The 12,700-nt window shown below is 43.6% G+C and overlaps 1 protein-coding gene across 4 annotated transcripts in view; it reads left to right on the forward strand.

The window, feature by feature from the left end:
* The window catches only part of Fank1 (fibronectin type III and ankyrin repeat domains 1), a 107,295-nt gene extending 94,630 nt beyond the window's left edge, over positions 1 to 12,665 (forward strand). The window contains exons 7-11 of one of the 4 annotated variants that reach the window (XM_006230439.5): positions 2,790 to 2,955; positions 11,733 to 11,876; positions 12,091 to 12,168; positions 12,244 to 12,308; positions 12,417 to 12,521. In XM_006230439.5, coding sequence (XP_006230501.1) covers positions 2,790 to 2,955; positions 11,733 to 11,876; positions 12,091 to 12,168; positions 12,244 to 12,282 — 427 coding nt within the window. In that variant the 3' untranslated portion in view covers positions 12,283 to 12,308; positions 12,417 to 12,521. Of the gene's footprint in view, positions 1 to 2,789; positions 2,956 to 11,732; positions 11,877 to 12,090; positions 12,169 to 12,243 lie in introns of all 4 variants that reach the window. The other 3 variants (NM_001008347.1, XM_063263792.1, XM_039078830.2) reach the window with 3 other exon arrangements.
* Positions 12,666 to 12,700: the final 35 nt, after the last annotated feature.

Below are 12,700 nucleotides of genomic sequence, written 5' to 3' on the forward strand. Positions count from 1 at the left end.
CACAATTTGGGAATACACATGGGCTAAGCCCTGACGGCTAGGGTCCTGCTCAGTGGTGAAATGTTTGCTGTGTGTCAGTGAAAATTTGAACATGTATTTCTCCCTTTTCATATGAGAACACACACACACGCACACACGCACGCACGCACGCACGCATGCACGCACGCACAGGGGGCTGTTAGGAGCTGGGAGGGAAAGAGAGGACATTGAGTATGTGCTAATACAAAGTACAGACAGGCCATGGCCACTCACAGGGATTCCATTCTAGGCCCAGGAAATGGCCAGAAGTGCAATGACAACTTTACAGTTGGGGCGTCTTAGGATGATAGAGGATTTGAGTAGTCCCCATGTCCTTGTGTGGCCACTGAGGGACTGCTCTCCTACTGAGGTGATCTTGTAAACGCTTATAGACGGAAGAGTAACACGGAGAGCATCTGTCCATGCTCCACCCAGCCTTAGCTGGTGCACGAGTTCGTCCTGTTGCCCTCCCCGTCCCCGTCCTCCTATGTGCTCCACAGTCACCTTCAGTGTGCTCACCATCCAGCTGCCATCACACACTTAGGGTTCATCTCCCCAGTTCTCTGGTGTCACAGCCACTCAGTCTCCCACTTGTCCTTTGATGTTAATTTGTGGTGGGGGTGGGGCAAGGCCTTGATGCAGTCTATGCTCCCACATTTGCCTAGTGCTTCTGCTTCTCTGGCTTCCTTTTCTTTATTGAGGACTTGGCTCCCTTTCAGTTCTCTCCTCCTCTATCCTTGGTGACCCTTCTCCTTCTCTCACTCTACTCTATCATTTTCTCCATTCTCCCTTCAGTCTCTCTCCCATTCTTCTTCCCTCCCTTTCCTCATAGCAGTGACATCTGAGTGAACTCCTAGCGTGCTGTGTTCTGGGTTTGTCTCTCTCATCTTCCCCAGGAGTAAGGTAGCATCTAGCTTGTTCACCCAACCCTGTATTTCCAGTAAAAATGTTTTCATGGTTAGGCTATAAGGGTTTGGCTATTATGGGGTGCCATCTTCTGTTGTGGTTTGCCCTGAAGTTATCTGTATTTTGATGCTAATTCCACTGTCCCTAGGACAGCTGCCTAGTCACTTACTTAGGAATCAGGTGACTTCACCAGAGCCTCCCCATTGAATTTGTAAAGTACCGGTGATGGTGATGGGCAGGTACAGGATAGAAGGAGGCCTGTCACTGGAGAAGGAAGGATGGGTGGGAGAGAAGTTTGAAGGAAGAGGAGGAGACTAGAAGAGGAAAGGAGGAGACAGGACAGAGATGGAGAGAGGGGAGAAGCCATGGCAGGTGATGTTAAGATTCTGCTCTGTGCATTTACAGGTTGTTATCAATGTTCCTAAGGGATGGATGGTACCAGGCTTTGTATGTTTAAGTGGGCAATTATATCTTACCAATTGGATCAAAGATTATTGTGTTGTGTGTTCTTTTTTGTGAAGGTTTGAGTGTAGGAAAGTGTGCGGCTGGGATGTGTTTCCGCCAAGATATCTAGCAGATATCTTGGGGCACCTCGGTGCGGACCTAGCGGGGTAAAAGACCAATCATTACTTTTTATTTTTATATTTTTACAACAACAATCTTCATTAGGAACCCCGAGAGCTTGTGCTGTTTCTTTGGCTCCACTGTGGAGGCCTATACAGGTGGTATATTCCAGGCTTAATTCTGATGGTGGTGGGGTTGCAAAATCTCTGTAAGGTTATATTTTCCTCATGGCAACCAGAAAATAAATCTATAGGGTAACTAATTCATATGCTGTGGCTACGTCAGTCCCCGCTAACATCTTAAAACTACCCAGGAGTGGTCCCTGCCCATGCCAGTTAACCAATTAGGAAGTGCACAAAGAATTTTATGATTCCATACTGGTGACAGTCCACAAGGAGGAACTTCCCAGCAGCTGGAATGGACCAACAAGCCTTTGCTCTCTAACGGAGAGTGGCAGTAAATGAGCTATCTTTCTGTTTTAGAGCAGGGAATTGGTTTAATAATGAATGCTGACAGTCTGACCCATAGTCTTTCATCACTCTGTTTTGAATATAACCTAGATTTGTGGGTATTTTAAGATCTAATAATTTATACTCACTTGTAGCCAATATTCAGTTTCAAAGCACCTTTATATTGTGTGTGTGTTCGTATGTACATGTGTTTGTATCTATCAGTGCTCATGTGCTTATGTACTCACATGGGGGTCAGAGGACAGCTTGCAGAGGTCTGTTCTTTCCTTTTACAATGTGGCCTCTGGGGTTGAACTTAGGTCATCATGCTTTACCTGCTGGGCCAGCTTGCCAGTCCCAGTACTTGTTTTTCAAAATCAAGACATTAACCATATACCATAAAATGCACTGCTTCAAAATTCAGTCACACAGTTGCTCACCCATTGCCAACATGGGGGCCAGTTTCATGACTCTAGCAATATACTAAATATACTCCCCCTGCTTAGCCTTAGACAGCTCCCAGCCTACTCTTCTGGCTTCCTCATTAGCCTCTCCTGGATGATGCATGTAAGTGGATCTTATGCTATGACTCTATACCTTTTATTGATCATATTGTTTTAAGATTTTTTTCACACTACAGACTTGACTTCCCTTTTATGACTGACTTGGCATTCCATCGAGTAGGTTTGCCACATTTTATCTCTCAGTTGGACATATGTACATTTTGGGTGGATAAAGAGTTTTTTTTTTCCACTCAAATGACAAGGTTTTGGTTTAATCTGGGTGGATGAAATGTGGACCCACGTCAGTGGCAAGACCTACAGTGGATTCTGCTTTTTCTGTATGTTGCAGTCTCATGCTTGCATGCTATGCGGGGCACCTGGATGTTGTCAAATACCTCCGAAAACATGGAGCTTCTTGGGATGCTAGAGACCTCGGAGGCTGCACAGCGCTGCACTGGGCTGCAGATGGAGGCCATTGCCCTGTGATTGACTGGATGATAAAGGACGGCTGTGAGGTATGGCCTCCTTGCTTCCTGGTTAACCCCACCACACTACTCAGAACTTGAAACCATCTTTTAGGATCTGGAGGCAGGCAGGCCACCAGACTGGCCTGGTTACTTAATCTGAGAAAAGTCAAGACAGGAGTCTTCAGCTCATGAGCTTGAAAGGCCTTGGAGGATCCTTGGGGAACTTTGGTGACAGCCAGGCTTCATCTCATCTGTGTCTGTGCTGCTGCTCTGTCCCCTCAGTCATTGCTGGTGTCTGTTCAGTTGGTTGCTGAAGCCTTGCTAAACATCTGCTACATGCTGGGGATGCAGAGTGTGCACCGGTCTAGCAGCTTTCAAAGTTAAGTTGTTTTTATTCTCTCTCTCTCTCTCTCTCTCTCTCTCTCTCTCTCTCTCTGTCTCTCTGCACATATGCGTGATGTATGTATATGTTTATATGGATGTGTACACATATGTACATGTGGAGGTCAGAGGTTGTTGTGTTGGATGTGATTACAGGTGGTGAGCCCTAGAAGGCTGAATCAATGACCTGGAACTCCAAGCCTGGGAAAGTCTCATTTCCCAGAAGATATCAGTAGATATGTCTTGTTCATCTTTGAGGCATGAGTGAGGGAAAGCAGGACTCCTACTATTGTAATCACACAGCTCATTTACCCCAAAGGAAAAATCCCAGGAATTAAGATAATTTCATTTGCCACATCTCTTGTTTCTTTATGCCCGAGAGACATTTGCAAGAAGTCAGAAGGCTGGTCTCAGTGAGAGCTCTATGTGGCAGGGTGGCCACAATGCCCCTGTATACTTTACTATGAGTCTGCAGTGATAACAAGCTGAGGGTTTCTGGGAAAGAACAGGGATTCTTAGGCAGGCAGTTTCTCTGATATAAATATTTAAGTTCTGGAATTTTGAAGTGTGGGTGTTCTGGGCTTCAGGTATTCAATCTTGTTACCTTCGGGTAACCAAGCATTTGGGTTAAATCCCACCTTCTACTGTAGCCCAGAAGCCATTTGTAGACAGCAGTTCTGCATACATGGGTCCTCTGGAGACAGCTATGTACAGAGCTGGCCAATGGGAATGAATGGTGGCAGCCCAGTCTCCATGTTGTTGCAGATTGATTACCTGGCATTTTGGAAGGTGCTGGGAAAGACTGAGAGCCAGACAGAACTACTATCCTCTTCCCAGGTGTAAGGGTTTCATGCTGAGGGGACATGTTTCCCTTAACAGGAACCATTTGATGGGATGGGTGACCTCAGGGAAAGGTGCTGGACCCATGAGGTGGGTTTGATCATTTCTAAATTAGGAATAGAAACACATACCCATACCCCATTCCCAGGACTAGACAGGATATGTGCGCAGATGCTTTGGAGGCTCCCTTGTTAAGGCAGGTGGTTGTTTTATTGTTTTTCAAACATTGCTCATAGTTGGCCATTTCTATGAGGAAGAGGGACAGGACAGAGAGGATCCATCCGTTTCATACATCTGAACAGTGTGAGCATCCCCAGACTCCTGCCAGTCCCCTGTTGGTTATTCCTTCGGATGCTCACAGTAGCCATGGATCACCTTCGCATCTTTGAGGAATGCATTCTGCAAAGTTCTCTCTCTCTCTCTCTCTCTCTCTCTCTCTCTCTCTCTCCCAGTGTGTGTGTGTGTGTGTGTGTGTGTGTGTGTGTCTGTGCATATGTATACCATACCCCCACGCTCTCTCATATCCATCCTTACTCTTCTTAGTTTGGTTGGGGATACCTTGGAATTGGTGCCAGTCGTGTATTTTTATTCCACATTTTTTCTTTTGGAAGAAGCCATTGGAAGAGTTGGTTATGAACCAGGTTTTGGACATTGGCTATCTCACGACTGGGCACACTGTGTTTTGGAGATAGCACTGGGCATGAATGCACCCAGTTAGTTTGTGATGGCTCTGGTCTCCCTGTCTGAGATGCAAGCCTTGTGAAGTACAAAGGTATATGCTCTTCTCATCATGCTCTTGTTCCAGGCACGATTTACAGCACTGTGAAGGATACATTAAATGAAAGAATTACTATTGAGCCAGGAGTGGTGGCTCACGCCTTTAAGTCCAACAGTAGAAAGGCAGGCAGATTTCTGGGAGTTCGAGGCTACTGCTCTACATAGCAAGGCCCCATCTCAAACTAAGAAAGAAAAAGAAAAGAGTAAACACTTAAAATTACAATCAGAGACTTGGGAGATGGCTCCCAGAGTACAGGGGTTTGATTCCTAGCACCCACATGGCGGCTTACAACAGTCTGTACTCAGTTCCAGAGGTTCTGGTAACATGGCACACAGACACAGCATGCAGGCAAAATACTCAAAACATACAAAAGCAAGTAAATCTTTTTTTTTTTAAATTTTTTTTTTATTAACTTGAGTATTTCTTATATACATTTCGAGTGTTATTCCCTTTCCCGGTTTCCGGGCAAACATCCCCCTCCCCCCTCCCCTTCCTTATGGGTGCTCCCCTCCCAACCCTCCCCCCATTGCCACCCTCCCCGCCATAGTCTAGTTCACTGGGGGTTCAGTCTTAGCAGGACCCAGGGCTTCCCCTTCCACTGGTGCTCTTACTAGGATATTCATTGCTACCTATGGGTTCAGAGTCCAGGGTCAGTCCATGTATAGTCTTTAGGTAGTGGCTTAGTCCCTGGAAGCTCTGGTTGCTTGACATTGTTGTACTTTTGGGGTCTCGAGCCCCTTCAAGCTCTTCCAGTTCTTTCTCTGATTCCTTCAACGGGGGACCTATTCTCAGTTCAGTGGTTTGCTGCTGGCATTTGCCTCTGTATTTGCTGTATTCTGGCTGTGTCTCTCAGGAGCGATCTACATCCGGCTCCTGTCGGTCTGCACTTCTTTGCTTCATCCATCTTGTCTAATTGGGTGGCTGTATATGTATGGGCCACATGTGGGGCAGGCTCTGAATGGGTGTTCCTTCAGTCTCTGTTTTAATCTTTGCCTCTCCCTTCCCTGCCAAGGGGATTCTTTTTCCTCATTTAAAGAAGGAGTGAAGCATTCACATTTTGATCATCCGTCTTGAGTTTCGTTTGTTCTAGGGATCTAGGGTAATTCAAGCATTTGGGCTAATAGCCACTTATCAATGAGTGCATACCATGTATGTCTTTCTGTGATTGGGTTAGCTCACTCAGGATGATATTTTCCAGTTCCAACCATTTGCCTACGAATTTCATAAAGTCGTTGTTTTTGATAGCTGAGTAATATTCCATTGTGTACATGTAACACATTTTCTGTATCCATTCCTCTGTTGAAGGGCATCTGGGTTGTTTCCAGTTTCTGGCTATTATAAATAAGGCTGCAATGAACATAGTGGAGCACGTGTCTCTTTTATATGTTGAGGCATCTTTTGGGTATATGCCCAAGAGAGGTATAGCTGGATCCTCAGGCAGTTCAATGTCCAATTTTCTGAGGAACCTCCAGACTGATTTCCAGAATGGTTGTACCAGTCTGCAATCCCACCAACAATGGAGGAGTGTTCCTCTTTCTCCACATCCTCGCCAGCATCTGCTGTCACCTGAGTTTTTGATCTTAGCCATTCTCACTGGTGTGAGGTGAAATCTCAGGGTTGTTTTGATTTGCATTTCCCTTATGACTAAAGATGTTGAACATTTCTTTAGGTGTTTCTCAGCCATTCGGCATTCCTCAGCTGTGAATTCTTTGTTTAGCTCTGAACCCCATTTTTTAATAGGGTTATTTGTTTCCCTGCGGTCTAACTTCTTGAGTTCTTTGTATATTTTGGCTATAAGGCCTCTATCTGTTGTAGGATTGGTAAAGATCTTTTCCCAATCTGTTGGTTGCCGTTTTGTCCTAACCACAGTGTCCTTTGCCTTACAGAAGCTTTGCAGTTTTATGAGATCCCATTTGTCGATTCTTGATCTTAGAGCATAAGCCATTGGTGTTTTGTTCAGGAAATTTTTTCCAGTGCCCATGTGTTCCAGATGCTTCCCTAGTTTTTCTTCTATTAGTTTGAGTGTATCAGGTTTGATGTGGAGGTCCTTGATCCACTTGGACTTAAGCTTTGTACAGGGTGATAAGGATGGATCGATCTGCATTCTTCTACATGTTGCCCTCCAGTTGAACCAGCACCATTTGCTGAAAATGCTATCTTTTTTCCATTGGATGGTTTTGGCTCCTTTGTCAAAAATCAAGTGACCATAGGTGTGTGGGTTCATTTCTGGGTCTTCAATTCTATTCCATTGGTCTATCTGTCTGTCTCTGTACCAATACCATGCAGTTTTTATCACTATTGCTCTGTAATACTGCTTGAGTTCAGGGATAGTGATTCCCCCTGAAGTCCTTTTATTGTTGAGGATAGCTTTAGCTATCCTGGGTTTTTTGTTATTCCAGATGAATTTGCAAATTGTTCTGTCTAGCTCTTTGAAGAATTGGATTGGTATTTTGATGGGGATTGCATTGAATCTGTAGATTGCTTTTGGTAAAATGGCCATTTTTACTATATTAATCCTGCCAATCCATGAGCATGGGAGATCTTTCCATCTTCTGAGGTCTTCTTCAATTTCTTTCCTCAGTGTCTTGAAGTTCTTATTGTACAGATCTTTTACTTGCTTGGTTAAAGTCACACCGAGGTACTTTATATTATTTGGGTCTATTATGAAGGGTGTCGTTTCCCTAATTTCTTTCTCGGCTTGTTTCTCTTTTGTATAGAGGAAGGCAACTGATTTATTTGAGTTAATTTTATACCCAGCCACTTTGCTGAAGTTGTTTATCAGCTTTAGTAGTTCTCTGGTGGAACTTTTGGGATCACTTAAATATACTATCATATCATCTGCAAATAGTGATATTTGACCTCTTCTTTTCCGATCTGTATCCCCTTGATCTCCTTTTGTTGTCTGATTGCTCTGGCTAGAACTTCAAGAACTATATTGAATAAGTAGGGAGAGAGTGGGCAGCCTTGTCTAGTCCCTGATTTTAGTGGGATTGCTTCAAGTTTCTCTCCATTTAGTTTAATGTTAGCAACTGGTTTGCTGTATATGGCTTTTACTATGTTTAGGTATGGGCCTTGAATTCCTATTCTTTCCAGGACTTTTATCATGAAGGGGTGTTGAATTTTGTCAAATGCTTTCTCAGCATCTAATGAAATGATCATGTGGTTCTGTTCTTTCAGTTTGTTTATATAATGGATCACGTTGATGGTTTTCCGTATATTAAACCATCCCTGCATGCCTGGGATGAAGCCTACTTGATCATGGTGGATGATTGTTTTGATGTGCTCTTGAATTCGGTTTGCCAGAGTTTTGTTGAGTATTTTTGCGTCGATATTCATAAGGGAAATTGGTCTGAAGTTCTCTTTCTTTGTTGTGTCTTTGTGTGGTTTAGGTATAAGAGTAATTGTGGCTTCATAGAAGGTATTCGGTAGTGATCCATCTGTTTCAATTTTGTGGAATAGTTTGGATAATATTGGTATGAGGTCTTCTATGAAGGTTTGATAGAATTCTGCACTAAACCCGTCTGGACCTGGGCTCTTTTGGTTGGGAGACCTTTAATGACTGCTTCTATTTCCTTAGGAGTTATGGGGTTGTTTAACTGGTTTATCTGTTCCTGATTTAACTTTGGTACCTGGTATCTGTCTAGGAAATTGTCCATTTCCTGAAGATTTTCAAGTTTTGTTGAATATAGGTTTTTATAGTAAGATCTGATGATTTTTTGAATTTCCTCTGAATCTGTAGTTATGTCTCCCTTTTCATTTCTGATTTTGTTAATTTGGACACACTCTCTGTGTCCTCTCGTTAGTCTGGCTAAGGGTTTATCTATCTTGTTGATTTTCTCAAAGAACCAACTTTTGGTTCTGTTGATTCTTTCTATGGTCCTTTTTGTTTCTACTTGGTTGATTTCAGCTCTGAGTTTGATTATTTCCTGCCTTCTACTCCTCCTGGGTGTATTTGCTTCTTTTTGTTCTAGAGCTTTTAGGTGTGCTGTCAAGCTGCTGACATATGCTCTTTCCTGTTTCTTTCTGCAGGCACTCAGCGCTATGAGTTTTCCTCTTAGCACAGCTTTCATTGTGTCCCATAAGTTTGGGTATGTTGTACCTTCATTTTCATTAAATTTTAAAAAGTTTTTCATTTCTTTCTTTATTTCTTCCTTGACCAGGTTATCATTGAGTAGAGCATTGTTCAATTTCCACGTATATGTGGGCATTCTTCCCTTATTGTTATTGAAGACCAGTTTTAGGCCGTGGTGGTCCGATAGCACGCATGGGATTATTTCTATCTTTTTGTACCTGTTGAGGCCCGTTTTTTGACCAATTATATGGTCAATTTTGGAGAAAGTACCATGAGGAGCTGAGAAGAAGGTATATCCTTTTGCTTTAGGATAGAATGTTCTATAAATATCCGTTAAGTCCATTTGGCTCATGACTTCTCTTAGTCTGTCGACATCACTGTTTAATTTCTGTTTCCATGATCTGTCCATTGATGAGAGTGGGGTGTTGAAATCTCCCACTATTATTGTGTGAGGTGCAATGTGTGTTTTGAGCTTTAGTAAGGTTTCTTTTACGTATGTAGGTGCCCTTGTATTTGGGGCATAGATATTTAGGATTGAGAGTTCATCTTGGTGGATTTTTCCTTTGATGAATATGAAGTGTCTTTCCTTATCTTTTTTGATGACTTTTAGTTGAAAATTGATTTTATTTGATATTAGAATGGCTACTCCAGCTTGCTTCTTCTGACCATTTGCTTGGAAAGTTGTTTTCCAGCCTTTCACTCTGAGGTAGTGTCTGTCTTTGTCTCTGAGGTGTGTTTCCTGTAGGCAGCAGAATGCAGGGTCCTCATTGCGTATCCAGTTTGTTAATCTATTTCTTTTTATTGGGGAGTTGAGGCCATTGATGTTGAGAGATATTAAGGAATAGTGATTATTGCTTCCCGTTATATTCATATTTGGATGTGAGGTTATGTTTGTGTGCTTTCACTCTCTTTGTTTTGTTGCCAAGACGATTAGTTTCTTGCTTCTTCTAGGGTATAGCTTGCCTCCTTATGTTGGGCTTTACCATTTATTATCCTTTGTAGTGCTGGATTTGTAGAAAGATATTGTGTAAATTTGGTTTTGTCATGGAATATCTTGGTTTCTCCATCTATGTTAATTGAGAGTTTTGCAGGATACAGTAACCTGGGCTGGCATTTGTGTTCTCTTAGGGTCTGTATGGCATCAGTCCAGGATCTTCTGGCCTTCATAGTTTCTGGCGAGAAGTCTGGTGTGATTCTGATAGGTCTGCCTTTATATGTTACTTGACCTTTTTCCCTTACTGCTTTTAATATTCTTTCTTTATTTTGTGCATTTGGTGTTTTGACAATTATGTGACGGGAGGTGTTTCTTTTCTGGTCCAATCTATTTGGAGTTCTGTAGGCTTCTTGTATGTCTATGGGTATCTCTTTTTTTAGGTTAGAGAAGTTTTCTTCTATGATTTTGTTGAAGATATTTACTGGTCCTTTGAGCTGGGAGTCTTCACTCTCTTCTATACCTATTATCCTTAGGTTTGATCTTCTCATTGAGTCCTGGATTTCCTGTATGTTTTGGACCAGTAGCTTTTTCCGCTTTACATTATCTTTGACAGTTCAGTCAATGATTTCTATGGACTCTTCTGCTCCTGAGATTCTCTCTTCCATCTCTTGTATTCTGTTGGTGAAGCTTGTATCTACAGCTCCTTGTCTCTTCTTTTGGTTTTCTATATCCAGGGTTGTTTCCATGTGTTCTTTCTTGATTGCTTCTATTTCCATTTTTAATTCCTTCAACTGTTTGATTGTGTTTTCCTGTAATTCTTTCAGGGATTTTTGTGTCTCCTCTCTATGGGCTTCTACTTGTTTATTAATGTTTTCCTGTGTTCCCCTAAGGGAGTTCTTCACGTCTTTCTTGAAGTCCTCCAGCATCATGATCAAATATGATTTTGAAACTAGATCTTGCTTTTCTGGTGTGTTTGGATATTCCATGTTTGTTTTGGTGGGAGAATTGGGCTCCGATGATGCCATGTAGTCTTGGTTTCTGGTGCTTGTGTTCCTGCGCTTGCCTCTCGCCATCAGATTATCTCTAGTGTTACTTTGTTCTGCTATTTCTGACAGTGGCTAGACTGTCCTATAAGCCTGTGTGTCAGGAGTGCTGTAGACCTGTTTTCCTCTCTTTCAGTCAGTTATGGGGACAGAGTGTTCTGCTTTCGGGCGTGTAGTTTTTCCTCTCTACAGGTCTTCAGCTGTTCCTGTGGGCCTGTGTCTTGAGTTCACCAGGCAGCTTTCTTGCAGCAGAAAAGTTGGTCTTACCTGTGGTCCCGAGGCTCAAGTTCGCTCGTGGGGTGCTGCCCACGGGCTCTTTGCGGCAGCAGCAACCAGGAAGACCTGTGCCGTCCCTTCCGGGAGCTTATGCAGCCTCAGGAGTGCCCACCTGACCAGGCGGTGAGGTCTCTTTCCCACGGTGTCTGGGAGCAGAGAGCTGCTGTGGGCCGGGATCCGCGGGTGTCAGCAAGTAAATCTTTAAAAAGTTTAAAAAATACAGCTAAGGAGATCATGGGCCAGTGTGAGGAGGAGGTGTTGGTCCCTTCCTATCCCCACTTATTCCATTTAACAGACAGTATGGCAGTGAGGAGTGGGGTCTCTCAGGGAACCTCCTGAGAGACTCAGCCAATCCCCTCCCAGAACACAGACATGGATTCAGCCATCTCACCAAGGTCTAGGAAATGAGGACGTCTGGAGAAGTGCACACCCCTCTATGTCTTCCCAGTGAAGCCACAGGAAAATGGTGGGACTGAGGCAGGTGTCTCTTTGGCGACATAGGTAGATGTTGTGGACACTGGTTCAGGATGGACGCCACTCATGAGAGTCTCTGCTGTGACAGGAAGCCAGAAGGTGGCCTCACTCCTCATCGAGGCTGGGGCTGACGTGAACGTGAGGGACAAAGATGGAAAGACTCCTCTCATGGTACACCGTTCTCCCCGGGTCTCGGGTTTTGGTACCACTACTTGTGGCTTGGGAGTTGAGCAGCTTGTATCTGAGCCCTGGGTTTGCTTGTATAGTATCCCCTAGCCATTAATAAGTGGGGAAGGTGATTACAGTCTCTATGTGTTTGAGGCCCATGCTGGAGGGGAGCACAGCTGGAGGAGAGTCCTTCTCACACCAATTCTTCTGTTTCCAGGTCGCTGTCTTAAATAATCACGAACAGTTAGTTCAGCTACTTCTTGACAAAGGGGCAGATGCAACAGTGAAAAACGAGGTAATGATTACTGGGATCCTTAGAGAAGAGAGAAATGTATGAGAATTGTGCACTCTAATCTGTGATCAAATTAAGGAAGTTGTGTTTCTTTCCAGTTTGGCAAAGGTGTCCTAGAAATGGCCAGAGTTTTTGACAGACAGGTGAGGACTTCCCTCCTGGCTATCAAAACTGATTTTGTAGTTCTTTCAGATTCACAGAACCTGCCAAAACCTTGAAGAACAGCTACCTGTTGGTTGTGTTTTTTCTAGAATGTGCTTTCCTTACTAGAAGAAAGGAAAAAAAAGATGCCAAGGAAGTCCTCTGTCCACTGAACAGGGCAGACCTGATGGAGCGTCTGACGGACCGACCTGAGCGAAGAGCAAACTGCGACCACCGGGCTGAACTCATGACGTGTAGCATCTCTGAGGATGAGATGTTTATTTATTTAGTTGAAGATTCACAGTGACTTTTATGTAATGGGCAACTCTTCCCACATTGAAATACATCTTTTTACCTAAGCACGCTCACATGTGGTCTCGTCACTGGGTCTCCA

The sequence above is a fragment of the Rattus norvegicus genome, chromosome 1 (assembly GCF_036323735.1).
Source record: "Rattus norvegicus strain BN/NHsdMcwi chromosome 1, GRCr8, whole genome shotgun sequence".
Lineage (NCBI taxonomy): Eukaryota > Metazoa > Chordata > Mammalia > Rodentia > Muridae > Rattus > Rattus norvegicus.